Source organism: Giraffa tippelskirchi, chromosome 12 (assembly GCF_054371585.1).
Source record: "Giraffa tippelskirchi isolate mGirTip1 chromosome 12, T2T-mGirTip1v1.2.pri, whole genome shotgun sequence".
In the NCBI taxonomy this organism is placed as follows: Eukaryota; Metazoa; Chordata; class Mammalia; order Artiodactyla; family Giraffidae; genus Giraffa; species Giraffa tippelskirchi.
The window spans coordinates 100,554,502-100,572,200 of NC_137286.1; the positions used below are offsets into that span (position 1 = coordinate 100,554,502).

At 41.8% G+C, this 17,699-nt stretch overlaps 2 protein-coding genes across 15 annotated transcripts in view; one reads left to right on the forward strand and one right to left on the reverse strand.

Annotated features, from left to right (window-relative positions):
- LOC145529256 (uncharacterized) overlaps nt 1-17,699 on the forward strand; it is a 336,599-nt gene that overhangs the window by 317,128 nt on the left and 1,772 nt on the right. The window contains exon 4 of one of the 2 annotated variants that reach the window (XR_014071067.1): nt 12,069-14,966. The exons of the other annotated variant lie outside the window; for it this stretch is intronic. The gene's annotated coding sequence lies outside the window, so the exon portion shown is untranslated. Of the gene's footprint in view, nt 1-12,068; nt 14,967-17,699 lie in introns of those variants that run through there. 2 annotated transcript variants of the gene reach the window in all.
- Nucleotides 11,340-17,699, reverse strand: part of B3GLCT (beta 3-glucosyltransferase) — a 104,998-nt gene continuing 98,638 nt past the window's right edge. For all 13 annotated transcript variants that reach the window (XM_081549245.1, XM_081549253.1, XM_081549258.1 and 10 more), the window contains one exon: nt 11,340-11,828. In XM_081549245.1, the coding sequence (XP_081405371.1) occupies nt 11,661-11,828 (168 nt within the window). In that variant the 3' untranslated portion in view covers nt 11,340-11,660. The remainder of the gene's footprint in view (nt 11,829-17,699) is intronic.

A 17,699-nucleotide genomic window follows, 5' to 3' on the forward strand; every position in this document is an offset into this window, starting at 1 on the left:
ATCATCTTTATCTTATTTACAAGTTTTGGATAATTCTCCTCGGAAAGCTTATGACGAGATAGTTTAAATGTTAACTAGAATAATGTAATTTTTCAAAATCCTTTTAAGGGCTCCATGAACAATAATGCTCTAAGTGTAAGTGTGCAGTTTATGTTCAGCCATGTTTTAGAGGATTAGTGGCTGTTTCTGCCCAGATTTATATGTATTTTCTAAGAACAAAAACATAAAGAATAGCACAAGGATCAAACTCAGAAAATTTAACATAGGAGCTGATCCACAAGTTTCATCATTTATTCTAGTCAAGTCCTTTATAAGCTATTTTCCCCTGACGTCCAATATTTGAGGCTGTGTGATACTTACCAAAAGAATTCTCTGATCTTTCTCATTTATATAGATAGAAAACAATCTGTGTGGGAATGGATCTCAAGGGCATGAAATCATGGTGGAAGGAATGTAAAATTGGATAAGGCTGAGATGGGCTTGCAAAGCACAATTCTGAATACAATGTTTTAGCTGGAACCGAGAGGAAGAGCTCTTTTTGGTGGGTTGTCTGAAATATGGACTAACGATGGCAAATGCCAGGACTGCCTTGGTAGACTGCCTTGGTGGACCGCAGAGAAAGGCATCCAAGATTGAGGGATGTTGGAATGTTAAAGTGGATTTATCATATGGACTCTGCTCTCCCACCTTGAGTGGGACCAGAGAGCACACTATTACTGTCAGTTCAGTTTATTCATCTCCCTTGGCTCTTGTCTTGTCGTAACAAAGATTTGAAACGACAGACTAACCAACAACTCGAGCAGATGGGATTTCTCTGCTCTTGGAAGGATTTGAAACAACAGACTAATTGCAGCTCAAGTAGGCAGGATTTATTAAAGAGGCAGCAGACAGTGTACCCTCAAGTTTCTTGTTTCGACAGACTAGTTATAGTTCAAGTAGGCAGCAGATAGTGCACCCTCAGGACTGACCCCATAGGAGTGGCTCCTTCTTGCTTCCCGTCTTATACATTCTGTCTGTTCTCTCTGGAGCCTGCCTTATGCAAAATAGGGCTTGTACCCACCACCAATCAGGGAAGGGAATGCCAAGGGGCATACGCTTAAGGCCAATCAGGGGAGGGGAGGTGTTTGGGGCATGTTTATCCTGCCAGAGGTTCTCAGTCCAGTCCTCGGCTCCCTCTTTCACAGCCTTTTTCTTTTGTTTACCCAATGAGTAAACCATCTTGGACTCATTTTTCTGTTCTAACTACCTTAGCATTACCATGATTGTGGACAGTGGATTTGGTAGGGGCCGCAGCACCCCTGCGTGCTCTGTGGTTGCTCTCCTCTGTAGGGCAGAAATTGCAGTGGGAACCACTACCACACAGCTGGAGCCTCTAAATGCAGTGTGAATTATGGGGTCCCAGGGGTAGCAGAGGCCAGGAGGTAGCACCTAACTGGGAAAGGTGGAAAATATTTAACGTGACCCCCACCCCACCCCCAAAGACACCAGCATATTTTCTTTTTCCTCCAGTGTTCAGTAACACAGGCTTGTTCTTTGTATTTCTGTACTTGTTAGGGACTTCTCTTCTGGGGTGATTTTTGTGTGTGCTACAGCGACTAGCCACCCAATCTGCTCCCTTGTCTTTTCAGAGTCACCATGGGATTCTGGCTCCTCCATCTTCTGCAGAAGCAGTATCTCCAGGGAACGGTTCTGAGTTATCACAGTGTTTTTCTAACCTGTGCTCCCCCTCCCCACAGGTGGCTGTTACCACCTGAGGCTTCCTAACTCTCTGTGGGCCTGTCTGATCTGACTTGAGGTACCACATGGCCCACAGATGCCTGGCAGTTTCCTCAGAGATTTGGTATTTGGTTCTCTGCTCCCTCAAAGTGCAAATAATAGAACTTAAATGGGATCATTTGAAAACAGTTGTAAGAAATAGAAACTTGAAGTGGTCCATTTTCAAGTTAACGTTGATGCCTGGACTCTTTAGACAAAGTTGAAGCCTGGACTCTTTAGATAAAGTTGAGGCCGGGACTCTTTAGATAAAGTTTAGGTTGGGGGAGGGAGATCAGGCTGGATCCTAAAGAGACAGAACTCTACCTGTGGCCTGTGCCCTGGCCGTGAACTTGCCTGATGGCTTGTGGATGTGATGCAGCTCATGTACCTGGAGGGTCCCTAAGTAAACAGGATGTTGGGGAAGGGACAAACTAGCAAGAAAGTCTTTGTTGAAAAATGAGGATGTAAGTTGAGAAGGGAGAAAGAAGGATACCCTGTAAGGAAATAATGAAACTTAGGTGACATCTGGGAAGATTATACATCCCGTAGTACTCAGCCAATGAGGAACTTGGGGGAGAGACCTGCGTGTTAGGAAACAAATTGCTTGTTGTAACTGCCCTGAGGGTGCCTTCCCACCAGACACCCGATCTTGCGAGACTATCATTAAAAGTGTCGTTTTTGCTGCGCTTTGTGTCCCTAAGTCCATCCCTTAGTTTGGGGCTGGTGAGCGTGTTTCTCGGACAGTTACTTTTCTTCTTCCTTTGAACTCCCAGGTTTCCTGCCAGAAAAACACATTTCATAAGTCTCATAGTGAGGGCTCGTGTCATTCGTGGCACACAATGTAAAAGCAGAACTTCTGTTAATTTGTGCTTTTCAGAATATCCCTGTTTAAATCCATTTTTCACTCTTAGGGGGAATTGCAGTTTAAATCATCTCTTGGAATAGAATCCCCTGTGAAAGTGGCAAAGAACTCAATTTTTGCAAAGGCTTCTAAAACTGTTTGTTGGAACTCTATTTAAATTTAGCTATGATTTCATCCATAAGGTCATTCCCCTTACCTGTAGTTCCTAAAGAGCCACTGTGGAAATTTTCTAAATTAGCTAGTGCTGAGCATCTTAAGGGCCAATCCAGAGACCTTATCCTTGGAAATAGTAAGAAACAGTAGCATGACAAAAGAGGCTGGCTTCCAACCATCAGCAGGCAGTTCTCATGTCACCTTGTTGCCAGCATTTCTCTGAGGTGCTCCACCTTCCATAACAAAATGTGAGAACACCAGGAGGTGATCATCATGTGCAAACCGACATGATGAGCTGTTACAGAAATGTCAGGGGGCCTCTCATCCGTGGGTTCCGCATGTCCTGTGTGATGACAGGGAGAAGGGTGTTCAGCTGTAAACTAAAAACAGAGTTTTAGGACAATGTCGGTTTCGTTCAAGTTGTACAAAAATGCATACAGAGTTGATTTGGCAGAGAAAGCATTTGTCACACATGTAGCATCATCATCCACGGAGCCCCAGGTAGCACTGAACAGAAACACACCCAAGTAAATCCTACTTCGAGGAAGAACAGAGCCTGGAATGGTGTGGTGGACAGAACCGTGGTCCCCAGAAATGTCCACCTCATCCCTCAGGGCCTGTGAACATGTCACCTCAGGTGGCAAAAGGTGTGCAGATGTGATAAAGGTAAAGACTTTGAGACAGGGAGGGTATCGTGGGCTTTTCCGGTCAATCCAGTGTAATCACTGGACCCAGTAAGAGGGAGGCAGGAGGGCCAGAGGTGGAGAGAGGTTTAAACATGATGACACGCTGCCATCTTTGAAGATGGAAGAGGGAGCCAGGAGCCGAGGGGTGCAGGCAGCATCCGGGGGTTGCAGGGAAATAAATCCCTCGCCTAAAGGGAAGGAGATGAGTTCCCCCCTGGAAGCTCCAGGAGGAAAGCAGCCCTGATGACACTTGATGAGCAAGACCCGTTCCAGACATCTGACCCCCAGAACTCTTAAGATAATAACCAATGTTGTGTTAAGCCGCTGAGTTGCGGTCGTTTGTTACAGCAGCAGTAGGAATCTAATACAGATGGCAAATCCTCAGCTAGGCGAAAAGTTCCCACGTTCCATCTCACATTCTTCCCAGTTGGAAGTTGAAACTTTGGGTATATAGTTTACAGAGTGCTCCAAAAGTCCGAGTATGTGTTTTATGGTATTATGTTTTCAGAGAGTTATGATTCTGTTGCCTAATGTGAAAAGGAAATTGAATTTTTAACTAATCCTTTGGGTCCTTGGAAAACCATGTGAAGTGATTCTCATTACAACTCTTCTATACCAAAGGTATGTGCAGCTTTACAAGCAAATAATTTGCACCTTTGTTAGAACTAGCAACCCAAGCTAAATCTTGCTGAGGATAGCTCATGCTATTTTTCCCCCAAGATTTCTTGTTGGCAACTTTACTAAATTAAATCCCTTTTGCTTGGAAATTTTAGAATGTCCTATATCCTTTATTTCTAAGGTTGTTTTTTTTTTTTCAATTATAAGAGCTATTTACAAATAGCACAGAAAAATTGTAAGTTAGCTATATGGCTCTATCAATAATTTTTTTGTTTTACTAGGGAAATTTATCAGAATTAGGAAGATAAGGAGCAAAATGGCATGAATAATTTTTAAACAAGACACAGCTTTAATGTAGGATTCTATATACTGTGCTGAGTATTCTCATTGATTATATCATTTAACTCATTTATTGCTCACAACAACCCTAAAAGGTAGGAACTATGGTTCTATGCATTTTACAGAAGAGAACACTGAGGTGTAGAGAGGTTAATCAACTTGTTCAGCATCACATAGTAAGTTGTAGAGTCAGGATTAAAATCCAAGTTTTATGACCTTGGGCTTCCCAGGTGGCTCAAACAGTGAAGAACCCGCCTGCCAATGCAGGAGACCTAGGTTCAATCCCTGGGTCAGAATGACCCCCTGGAGGAGGAAATGGCAGCCCATTCCAGTATTCTTTCCTGGAGAATCCCATGGAGAGAGGAGCCTGGTGGGCTACAGTCCACAGGGTTGCAAAGTGTCGGAAGCAACTTAGCACGCAGAGTTCAGTCCATGACAATTTATGTTTTAGCCCTTATACAACCATGAAAGGAAAACTAATTGATAAATGCAAACAGCATTCCCAAACAGATAAAACTAATCACATTGATTTACTTCTTTTAAGTACAGTTGATTTACAATAGTGTTAATTTCTGCTGTATAACAAAGTGATTTACACACACACACACATATATATATTCTTTCCGATTATTGTTTGTCACAGATATTGAATATAGTTCCCTGTGCTAAAAATATAGCAGGACCTTGTTATTTATCCATCCTGTATGGATGGACTAGTGTGCATCTGCTAACCCCAAACTTCCCATCCTTCCCTCCATACCCCCTCTTCCCCTCGGCAACCACAAGTCTGTTCTCCATGTCTGTGAATCTGTCTCTGTTTTGTAGATATGTTCGTGTCATATTTTATATTCCACATATTTGTTGTTGTTCAGTCACTAAGTTGTGTCTGACTCTCTGCAGCCCCATGGAGTGCAGCACACCGGGCTCCTCTGTCCTTCACTATCTCCCAGAGTTTGCTCAAACTCATATCCAGAGTTGGTGATGCCATCCAACCGGCTCATCCTCTGCTGCCCTCTTCTTCTTTTGCCTTCAGTCTCTCCCAGCATCAGGGTCTTTTCCAATGAGTCAGCTCTTCGCATTAGGTGGCCAAAGTATGAGAGCTTCAGCATCTGTCCTTCCAATGCATGTCCAGAGTTGATTTCCTTTAGGATTGACTGGTTTGATCTCATTGGTGTTCAAGGGACTCTCAAGAGTCTTCTCCAGCACCATAGTTCAGAAGCATCAATTCTTCGGCACTCAGCCTTCTTTATGCTCCAGCTCTCACATCCATACATGACTACTGGAAAAACCATAGCTTTGACTAGACAGACCTGTGTTGGCCAAGTGATGCCTCTGCTTTTTAATACACTGTCTAGGTTTGTCAGCTTTTCTTCCAAGGAGCAAGCTTCTGTTTAATCTCTTATAAAAATGAATCCAAAATGTGGAAATGGCAAATGATCAAAATAACCGATACTGGAGAAATCCTTAGATGAATTACAGTGTAAACATACGTACAGTGAACACTCTGTGGGATCCTATTATGGAACAGTGAGCGCATGGAGAGATCTGTGAGAAAAGCCAGTCACGGGGGTGTGAAACGCAGTCCCAGAGCACGGCAGCCTCACTGGCTTTCTTCAGGTTCTCAAAGAAGCTGTGATCCCTCCACCACAGAATGTTTGTATCTTCTGTTTCTTCTTCCTAAAATGCTCTCCTCCTGACCCTTTACCTGGTTAACTGCTTCTTCTTTTTGTATCTCAACTCAACGCCCAAATCCCTGTCAGCATTTATTAAAGTTCCTAATCATGTGAGTTAGTAGCAGTAGTTTGTTTGATTTCTGTTTGGCTGTGCTGGGTCTTTGTTGCTGTGAGGGCTTTTCTCTAGTTGTGGTGACTGGGGGCTACTCTTCATTGCGGTGCTCAGGCTTCTCATTGAGGTGGCTTCTCCTTTTCCAGAGCATGGGCTCTAGGGCTCCAGTAGTTGCAGCTCAGTGGTTGTGGTGCACGGGCTCCAGCTGCCCCGTGGCTTGTGAGAACTTGCCAGACCAGGGATCGAACCCATGTCTTCCACAATGGCAGGCAGAATCTTTACCACTGAGCCACCATAAAGGAGATCCAACTGTAAGTTTTATGCTGTGATCTTTTAAAACTTGCTTAACATTGAGACGTGTCACGTAGCTGTATTTCACCCATACTAACCACAGCATTATGTGACACTGTAAAGACATTCCAGAACTTACCAGTTCTTCAAGTGGTGGACACCTAGACTTTCAGCTCTCCTGAACTGTGTATGCTATCCTGAACACTCTTGTTCAAGCTTATTAGGACAAGGATATGTCTCACTAGGGTATGTGCCTCAGAGGAGACCTTCTGGGTCACAGTGTATGAGGCTTTTAACTCTTACTGGAGTATTGTTCTCCAGAGTTCTAGAACAAAAATTCAAAATTCAGTTTCAGTGAGCCAGTTTGTTCCTTTTTTCACCTCCCAGTACATATTGCTTCTGTAATTTGATATGTAATCATACTTGGCTTTAATCTCTTACATAGAGTTACTTCATGATTAACTCTTGGATTCTAATAGTCATTTATCTGGCTGTACGGGATCTTTAGTCGTGGCATGCGAACTCAGCTGCGGCACGTGGGATCTAGTTCCCTGACCAGGGATGGAACCCAGGCCCCCTGCATTGGGAGCGTGGAGTCTTAGCCACTGGACCACCAGAGTTAGGGTTAGAATCCCTATCTCTTGGATTCATGGTCATCTTTAACTGTGCTAGTGTTTTAGAATCAGATGTACGGTATGGGAAGAGGCTACATGTTCTTGACAGAGGTGAAGGAGCAAAGAGGTTATATGAATAAACTCTAGAGCCAAAATGTCTGGGTTCAAAACCCAGCTCTTCACTGACTTAGCAGCTGTGTGACCTTGAGCTGGATAGTAAATCCATGCCTCAGTTACCGCCAGGATAAACTGGGGAATGCTCTAGTGTTCACTTAAGAGGTTGTTAATGAGGGGTCAATAACGTAATGCGTGAAACACTTGGAATCATGCCAAGTATAATAAGCATCACATAAGTGGTTGCCATTGTTGTCGTTGTTATTAATGTTGCCATTTCTGTAAAGCAAACCTGTGTAAAAAGTCAGACATTCTCAGCAAATAACCCTGTCTCACACTTAACAGAAATGATCAATGTCAGTACCCACATCTTCATGTCAGCAAATCGAAAAACCTTCCTCTGTGCCTGCACTGTCCCCCCCCATTTGACAGTAGACCCTCCTGTCAGGATTTCTGCACTGGACTCTGGGGTTCCCCCCGCCCATGTCACCAGGACGCTAGTGCACACATCCTTTTCCCTCTACTTATGACTCACATCTCACATTGACGTTTCCTAGAATCTCCCACCTTAAAATAAAAACTCCCGAGATCCCATGTTTTCCCTCAAACTACCTTAGCCTGTCTTGAAATCATAAAAAGTAACTATAGACGCCTCCAAATGTTTATACTTGCTCCCTACAGTCTCAGTTCCCACTCTGCCCCCTTTCTGGGAGCCATCTCGTCAAGGTCACTCCCATGCCGCTAGGTCACACTGTCCCTTCCCCTCCTCTCCTAATGGGCCTCTTGGCAACACGTGGCACATGACCACTTGCTTCTCAGAACGCTCTTTCCTTGGTTTCCTTTAGACAAACCTGTCCCGAGTTTCCCTTCCATCCCCCTGACCCTCCTGTTCAGGCTGACTCTGTTTCCTTCTCTCCCAACGCAATCTTGTCCAGTCCTGTGGGCTTCCAAAACCTTTAAAAATTACTGGTTAAGTCCCAAAATTATAACACTGGCTCTGACTTCTGCACTGAGCTCCAGACTTCCATAGCAACTGCTTATTTGACATCAGCTGGATGTTTAATGATAACTGTGACAATAGCCAAGCAGTCACACCGGCTCGCTTTTGTTTTCAGACATGCCAGATTTGTCCCCACCTTAGAGCCTTCAGGTTTGCTGCCCCCCCTTTCTAGACACTCCGCACATCTACCTCTGCATTCCTGACTCTGTCTGTTCAGTGGGGTCTTCACTCAGCATCTCTTTCTCAGCAGCCCTCTCTGACAACTCCATCCAAAGGAGTCCCCAACCCCCACCCGGTTCTGTCTCCCTGTTCTCAGTGTCTAATTTAGAGCATTTATTATTATTATAAATCATCTTATTACTGGTTTATGTCCTTTTCCCTTGTACCTACCCCAATTCCTTCCAGGAATATGTGTCTTTAAAGTGAAAACATGTGCTAAAAGACTTAATGCCAGAAGCAGTCTTTTTCTTTGTTTTAATATTTATCTGTCAGCACTGGGTCTTTGTTTCGGTATGCAGGATCTTTAGTTGCTGTGTGTGAACTCGTAGTTGTGGCATGTGGGATCTAGTTCCCTGACCAGGGATGGAACCCGGGCCTCCTGCATGGGGAGCGCGGAGTCTTAGCCATTGGACCAGGGACGTCCCGAAGCCTTCACTTACTATAGATGGAAATCACATTTGCAGGTGACATGTTGATAGCTTGGGGACATAAAATGATAGCACCTGCTGTGTGCCAGGCATTCAAGGATGCCAGGGATAACATGGTGAGGACAAGAGGACAAGGGTCATCCTGGAAGATCTGACATGTAGTAAGGGTTTAAGAAATAGTTGCTGAATGAATCTACTGATTGATCCATTTTAGTCCAGGTAAGTTCCATCTCTTATTATGAATGGAGGACACCAAAAACATTCTTACAAATATCTACTCTGTTATAAATTTTTGAGGAAACTACAGAAACAATCGTAATGGATATGTTTGTGGAAGCACTGCAGGTATTCAGCAAATGAGGAAACTCAGCACTGATACTTACACACCTGTGCAGAGCATCACTGGCAGCCTAGCAAGCCACGGCCCTTTGTTCCCAAGCAGTCTGTAAAGGTGGTGTTTGTGTTTGGATTTCTTATTTTGCTACAAGATGTAAAAGTCCTATTTAGTCAGGCAGCTTGCTTTGGCTCTATCAGCAGAAGTGGCTTAAAAGCAATAATGTCATTCCAGTGACTCCACCTGCAACTCCTTGACAGCGATACCCCCAGTATGAAAATAGCCATTTGAAGTAAATTCCTATTTAAAAGGCACAGAAAATATGCAAAGGACAGTTCAGGAAAGTTCAGATTCAAAACTAGTTCTTAAGATATGAACTCTATGAGAATCAGTTCCAAAATATTTCCAATTCATTATATAGTAAAATAGATAATGGTTTTATAGACCATGTGTAAATATATCTTCAGTGTGTGGTGGTTTTCTCAAAAGGATAGGTTTTTAGTTTTCTTTTTAAAAACTGTGTTTACCCAGCTGCCAACTTCCTCCTCTGATTTCATTATTTCCTTTTCCCCACGCCCCTCCCCACTCCCACTCCACTCGGACTCATAAATACATTGGAGAAATCAGAAACTTAGGCAAAGTTCCTTTACTTGTTGTTAGGCTTACACAGTTCCAAAAAGTAAACATAATTAACAGAACACCTAAAAGTACCAGAGGAGGCACCCCGGTATCAGCAGAAGGCACTGGTCATCGTAACAGAGAAAGCTGGACGAGGACCTTCACGTAGAGATGCTTCACGTTCAGTCCTGTCAGAGGAACACACTATTCTCTGAGTGTGACAATGGCAGGCACGAGTTGGAGCTCAAGGCTTTTCTCCACGGGGTCAGGCAGCCCGGCCCTCCAGGCGCATTATCACAGGCGCCACGAAGGTGCCTATGACGGTGAGAGCGACAGGAATCCCAGCTGTGACAACAGTATTGAAGTTTAAATCCGGACCTTTAAATCCTTCAGGCGCTTCTCATGCAACCGCTCTTGCTAGCGCCATTCCCTGGACAGACCACAAAGTCCACTTTCAGAGAAATGAATCCAGTGTGTTCAGTTATCACTGGAAACACACCAGTCCTGGTATTGGCTAGTTTGGAAAAATGGTAAATACTATTGCATTGTTTTGGAAATCCATATAAGCTGCAAGAAAAATGTATCGTTAAAACACACACATGGGTATGTTTGGTGGCACAGCTTTAAAACCCTGTGCTTGGATATAAAAACATTATAAGCAAAATTAATAATTTTTATTAAAAAAAGTATTTTACTATGCCAAAATTAGTTTAAGACACAGTAAAATCAAATTTTGTGCAGATACCTTTAAAAAATGGAATTATATAATTAAATGTTAAATACAGAATAAGCTTTAAAAATTAATAGTGTATTAAATTACTATATATTAAAACTATGATGTAGAAATTAGTGCAGTTTCAAAATACTGTTTGCAGATTTCATTCCTTGAAAACCCTGGGAAGTTGCCAAATCACCATGCAGCCCTCCCTGACACTGGGGAGGTCCGTTCTGAGTCTGGAGTCATTAAGTAACATACAAATAAGAATAAAATACCAGATAAAATTAATTTAGTATACTTGCTGAGACTTGACACAGAGCTCAGTGACTTGAATAAAATACAATGCTGTTTTTTAAATACTGAGAACACTTTTCTGGCAGCAGTCAGCACACTTTTGTGTTATAAGTAGGTCATAAAGATAGGGCTTCAGGGAGAAATAAAACACAGATGAACCTCTAAAGAAGCAGAAAACTCTCGCAGAAGACTTCTCATTCTCTCTTTATGAGGCACAAACAGAAAAACAGATAAAACATATTCAACCCTGATTACAAACTCCAGGGGATTTTTTCATTGCTAGACTTTTATGATGTTTTACGAATGATCCTTAATACAGCAGTCTTCCTACTGAGTTACCAGGAAATCATTTCGATCATCAACAGTATGGTTAAAAAGTTGGCCCCATGGTAAGCTTCAAGTCAAGACACCTTCTCGTCTTTATTTTATGTATAATGGTGAAGACAGTCACGTCTCTCCAGCCTCATGCCCAGCTGACACGTCCATTATAATGAAGAGCAAAGACAGGAAGGAGACTTCTGGTACCATTTATTTTTCTGTGACAGAAATAAAGCTGCTGTTTCACAGCTTGAAAAATACACAGTAATCATTGTGTATTACAAGAACTGCATAATGCCAACGGAAGTGATTTTTTTTCCCTAGAAAAGAAAAAAAATATCTGTTTTCCCTATGACTTCTTCCCCGCCCCCAACTCAAAAATGACCACATCACAGGTCCACCTGCAGTCAGGACGCTTCCAACGCCGCGTGTCACGCACAGGTGAGCTGAGAGATGCAGCCCAGCAGGACAGTGCGAGTCTCAGCCTCCGACCCGTGCCCGCAGGCCCCATGCTTCACAGCTCCTCTTTGAGGCCTCTTCGGCTCTGCCGCCTGGCTCGGCCTTCCTCACCAGGCGCCAGCCACGTGAGGTAGACCTTCACAGGGTCGATGTTCCAGTGCTTGTGGAAAGACACGGGGACCTGGTGAGACAGGTAGTCCTTGGGGTAATCCACGGGCCGAGCCTGCAGACAGAGCAGAGAACCGCACCCGCTCACTCACCAGAAACAGTCCTGCTTCAGAATAACATGCAAATACGTGGATCGACTGCTCTCCTTCCAGAGCTGGTGTGGGTTATGGGAATCTAACAGCAAGGAGAATCCTTTCCAGGAAAATCTGCCTCTAGGCTCTTTGCTTCTGCATCTCCAGTTACTTCCTTACCCCCCCAGCACAGTGCTCCAAACACATCCGCTTTCTGCTCCTAGGTTCCACAGCCATGCCCCTGGGAGATCCACCGTGGTAATATGAAAAGGTCTCCTTGGTAAGTCATTTAAGTTACTATTAAAACTTCTGCAGAGAGGCAGAAAAACTTGCTTCCCAGGTCTACAGAAACTCTGGCCATACATGGTGTGTGTATGGCAAGGTGGGGCAAGGTGTTCTGGGGGTTCCCGTTGCCTGTCTGCTGTTCTGACGTGGAATCAAGTATATGTCTTTCAGAGAAGGCAAACACAGATCTCATCAGGGACAAGGACAGGTCGAGAAAAGGAAACACTACAGAGACACATGGTTGATGGCTGGATGGCATCATTGACTCAATGGATGTGAGTTTGAGCAAACTCCAGGAGATAGTGAAGGACAAGGAAGCCCGGTGTGCTACAGTCCATAGGGTCGCAAAGAGACATAATTTAGTGACTGAACAGTAATGGCAGTAGAGACACAAAGCAAACCTGTGGTGTCCTGGGTCTGCAAATGCAGTGGGGAATGGCTGCAAATGCATTCAAGGGAAGTGTGGGGGCGTGACTATTGGGCCATAAAACCAGGTTTGTGGTGGCCTAACTCTGGAAATTTGCTAAGATGTTTCAAGCTGCCATTCACACCATCACTGTGTGAGAATTGTGTATGGGATGTAAACCATAGCTCAGTACAGCTGTAAAGCGTCTAAAATAGTTTTAACCTCTATCTGTTGCACCATTCAGTGAGCTGCTATCTCTACAGATAAGGTTTATATTTTGTCCTCCTCCTGCAGTTTTAAGCCGTCTCCCTCTCTGTGTACACAGCACCCCGTCTGCCTGTGTCGTTTCTATTTGGTATCTGGGCCCAGAGGTTGATTATCGGAGGCGGTACAGACTGCTGAGCATCATAGATGCTGCTATGGGTGAACTCTACTTTTCTGGTTTTGTCTTGTTCTTTTCTGTGACCTCATTTATCAGAAATGATTTGGCACATTCTAATGCTTAATAAGCCCACACCACTTGCGTGGATGACTCCTGAGATGCAATCACTTCTGGAATCTGCGTCAATAGAGGCAAAGGTATTATGGATTTATTTTTTCCTGTTAGATGTAATTGTACCTCCCAACAGTTCATTTTTAAGTGTGAAAAACAAGCAACAATTTTGACATATTGCTAGATTTGGCTGGTTAACATTTTATTATGGATTTTTGCATCTGTGTTCAAGGGTGACACTGGCCTGTAGTTTACTTTTGTGATGTCCCATTTTAATTCCTTTGTTAATTTTTTAGCTATTTTTAAGTAATTTTCATAGTGCTCGCTCCTGGGGATACAACGTACATCTGTGACATCATAAACTGAGTTGGGAAGCATTCTTGCTGCTTCTCTAATTCAATTTCATCAGTGTATATAGGTTTAAATACATCTTCTATTTCTTCTTGAGAAATACACTTGCTTAAAAAATGTGATTCTAGAAATTTCTCCACTTCATTTAAATTCTCTAATTTGTTGGCATAATTTTGGTAGGGTATATAATGATGCCCCTCTTTCATTTCTGAGTTTGGCAACTTACATCTTCTCTTATGCAATGCAGGAGACTCAGGTTGGATCCCTCGGCGGGGAAGATCCCCTAGAGAAGCGAATGGCTACCCACTCCACTATTCTTGCCTGGGAAAGCCCATGGACAAGGAAGCCTGACGGGCTACAGTCCACAGGGTCGCAAAAGAGTTGGACACAGCTTAGCAACTAACCAACAAACAACAGCAAAAACAAACCAACTGGTTTTCTGTTGGTCAAGCTAGCTAAAGGTTTATCAAATTAGAACTAATTTTTGGCTTAACTGATTTTCTGTTTCCTATTTCATCATTTGTGCTCTGATCTTTAATGTTTTACTCCACATAGTTCAGATTTGATTCTATATTTTTCTGCTTTTCAATGCAGAAACTTAGACTATTGATTTAATATCTTTATTCCTTTCTAACATCGCAGAGAGTCAGACATGACTGAGCAACTAAGCACAGCACAGCACATGTTTAAAACTATAAATTTCCTACCAGCCCTCTATCTTGTGAAAGTGTTAGTTGCTCAGTCGTGTCCGAGTCTTTGTGACCCCATGGACTGTAGCCCACCCACCTCCTCTGTCATGGGATTCTCCAGGCAAGAATACTGGAGTGGGTTCCATGTCCTTCTCCAGAGAATCTTCCCGACTCAGGGATCAAACCCAGGTCTCTTGCATTGCAGGCAGATTTTTTACTGTCTGAGCCACCAGGGAAGCACAGCACAGCACAACATATTTAACACTATACATTTCCTACTAATCACTCTATAGCTGAACTCAAATTTTTGGATATGTTGTGTTCTCATTTTAATTCCATTCAAGGTATTTTCTAATTTTCCTTATGATTTCTCTTTTCGACCCAAGGGTTATTTTAAAGTGTGTTGTTTAATTTCCAAATATTGGGGGAATTTCCCCATTTTCTGTTGATTCTAATTTCATTCCACTGTTCTGGGGGGTATATTATGTATGCTTTCAATCCTTTTAAATATATTGGGCAAAACAATATGACTTAGCTTATGGTCTATCCTGGAGAATGTTCCATATACATTTGAAAAGAATGTTTATTATCAGATGAAATATTTTTTATGTGACAAGTCAAGTAGCTAATACTTGTCTATTTCTCTTTTCAATTCTGTCCATTTGTTTCATGTACTGTGAAAATCTGTTAGCTGTATACATGTGTTTATAATCGTTTTATTTTCTTTTGTCATGAAATGTCCCACTTTCTGTCTAGTAATATTTCTGTTCTTAAAATGTATTGCTTTTAATATTACTATAGCCACTCAAGCTCTCTTGTGATCAGCTGGTTGCACGGTGTATTTTTTTTTTTTTAGTTTTTTATACCATTTTTTTTAATTGAAATATAGTTAATTTACAATGTTGTGTTAGTTTCAAGAGTACAGCAAAGTGATTCCCTTTGTTCCAGTGCTTGTGGTAAGATATGTGTATATACACATACAGATATTTTATGGTCATACACCCATTTTTTTCTTAATTTTATATACATTTGTATATATATACACAAGCATGTATATACATATGGTCTTTCTAGTGTACTTAATCCCTCCCTTATATATTCCAGGTACCATATGGTATCATTTTCTCTCAGCCCAAAGGATTTTCTTTAGTTTTTTTTTTTAAGGGAAGGGATTGTCTACTAGCAAAAAGTTCTCACTTTTTGTTTATCTGGTAATGTCTTTATTCCACTTTCATTTTGGAAGGATAGTTTTACTGATACAGAATTGTTGGTTAAATTTCTTCCTTTTCTTTCTGCCTTCAGGTCTCTATTATTTCTAATGAGACATTAGCCAATAACATTTTAATTTCAATTTTCATGTTTTTTTTAATTAAGATTTTCACTGTCATTGTTTTTCAGTGATTAAACTACAACATGTTCATGTGTAATTCTTTTCCTGATTATCCTATAAGGTCCTTGTTGAGTTCCTCAGATCAACAGATTGTTTCTCATTACAACATCTGAGAAAATGTTGTTTCTTCTTAAAAAAAAAAAAAAAAGCTGTCCCATTTTTTCTCCCTTCTATTTTAAAAAAGAACCTCCATTAAATGTATGTTGGTATACTTTGTTTTACCATTTTGAGGCTCTGTTTATTTTTCTTTAGTCTTGTTTCTGTTCTTTGGATTAGGTGATTTCTATTCATCTGCCTTCAAACTTACTGTTTCTTTTGCATCTCCAATCTACTGTTAAGTTCATTTAGATAATTTCTCATTTGTTGGGTTTTATAACTATAGAGTTTTTATCTGGTTCTTTATCAAAGTTTCTATTTTTCTATTAAGATTTGCTATTTGTTGAGTTACTGTAATATTTTCCTTTAATTCTTTGACTACAGTTTTTTTAAAAAAAATTTTAATTAGGTGCTTTGAAGCCTTTGTCTGTCAAATCTAATGTCTAGCCCCATTCAGAGTCCATTTCTGTTGACTACATTTCTCCCTGAATATGTTTCTTGGCACCTTTCACCATAATTGGTTGGAAACTGGCTATTTTAAATAATGTGTTATAGCAGCTCACAAATTTGTTCACTTTTACTAATCTTTATAATAAGAAGACTAACTTACTTGAACTTCACCATAGACTCCTTCTCCCTGGAGTGTGTGGCTGCTTTTTTCTTCAAGCTTTAATTCTCATTTTTATTTTTTAGCATGACTTTCTAGAAGTCATTCCTATGCCTGAGCAACTTAATCTAATCAACTATATTAGATTATAATATAAGCAGAGACTGGACTCAGACATCTCAAGTTCATAAACCTTCAGTCTATGTGTGGATTGCAAAGGATGTTTAAAACTTCAGTGGATTTTCAAACATGCCTTGGCTTTTACTCTCTCCCAGGCTCATCCACTGCCCCATGTGCATGCACAGAGCTTCCCAGCGGGCCAGAGTATTGCGGCTGGCTTATCTAGCCCTGCTTTGTTTAGTTACTCAGTCATGTCCGACTCTTTGTGACCCCAAGGACTGCATAGCCTGCCAGACTCCCCTGTCCATGGGATTTCCCCAGACAGGAAAACTGGAGTAGGTTGCTATTTTCTCCTCCAGTGGATCTTCCCACCCCAGGGATGGAACCCACATCTCCTGCATTGCAGGCAGATTCTTTACCAATGAGCCACCAGGGAAGCCATCTAGCACTACGATGCTCTTATTTCCAGGGGATTAGATATTAAACTTCTGACAAGTAATTTCTTCACCATAAATTAAACTACAATCTCAGGCCTGTGAAGATGTAGGTTTTTCTTGTTTGTTTCCTACCTAAGTTTGACAATCTTAGCTGTGGGTTTTCATCTCTTTCCAATCAAGTTCACCCCCTCTGATAGGAAACCTGTTGTTTTGTTTTTTTTCCAACCTGGTCCAATACTGCTCAAACTGCTGCTCTCTCCAACCAAGCTGGGATGGAAATCAGGTAGGATTGGGGGTTTCAGCCAGAAAGGCCTCCAACTCTGTTGCTCTTACCCCAAACTACAGTAGTTTTTCAGGATTTCATGCTTCTCAATGCTTTCTGGTTGACTTCCAGAGTCCTGAAATGGTTATTTTGACAATTTTCTGCAGAAGATTCACTGGCATATAATTTTGGAAGCACAGAAAAACCACATGCTCTAGACACTTTGTTTTTAACAGAGAGCTATACTAGACATTCCTTGAGGCCTGTTCTGAACCTGTGATTTCACAATAACCTTCCCTGACTCAAAAGAGAAGGAATGGGGCCCAGACAACTTTGAATCCAAGCTTGTTTCCACACACCCACTCTAACTCACCAAGAATCCTAGATTTTCTCTCTTTCTCAATATGAACAGATACACTCTCTGGTGTGAAAGTGTTAGTCACTCAGTCATGTCCAACTCTTTCCAGTGTTCAAACATTACAAATGGAAAGTAATCTCCAAATCAGAGCAAACTCTCTTAAAAGAGGCTTAAGAATTGGAAGATAAAGCAGTGTCTGTTGGGGAGGATGGGTTTTAAGCATACTTTATGACTTTGGAAAGGTTTAAAATTTATTATATGAATTAGCAAAATCAAGAGTTTTAAAGTATGGGAAATAACACTTTTTAAATTACCTTCAAAGGACTTTTACTTACTGATTATTTTCCTTCTTTCTTTTCTC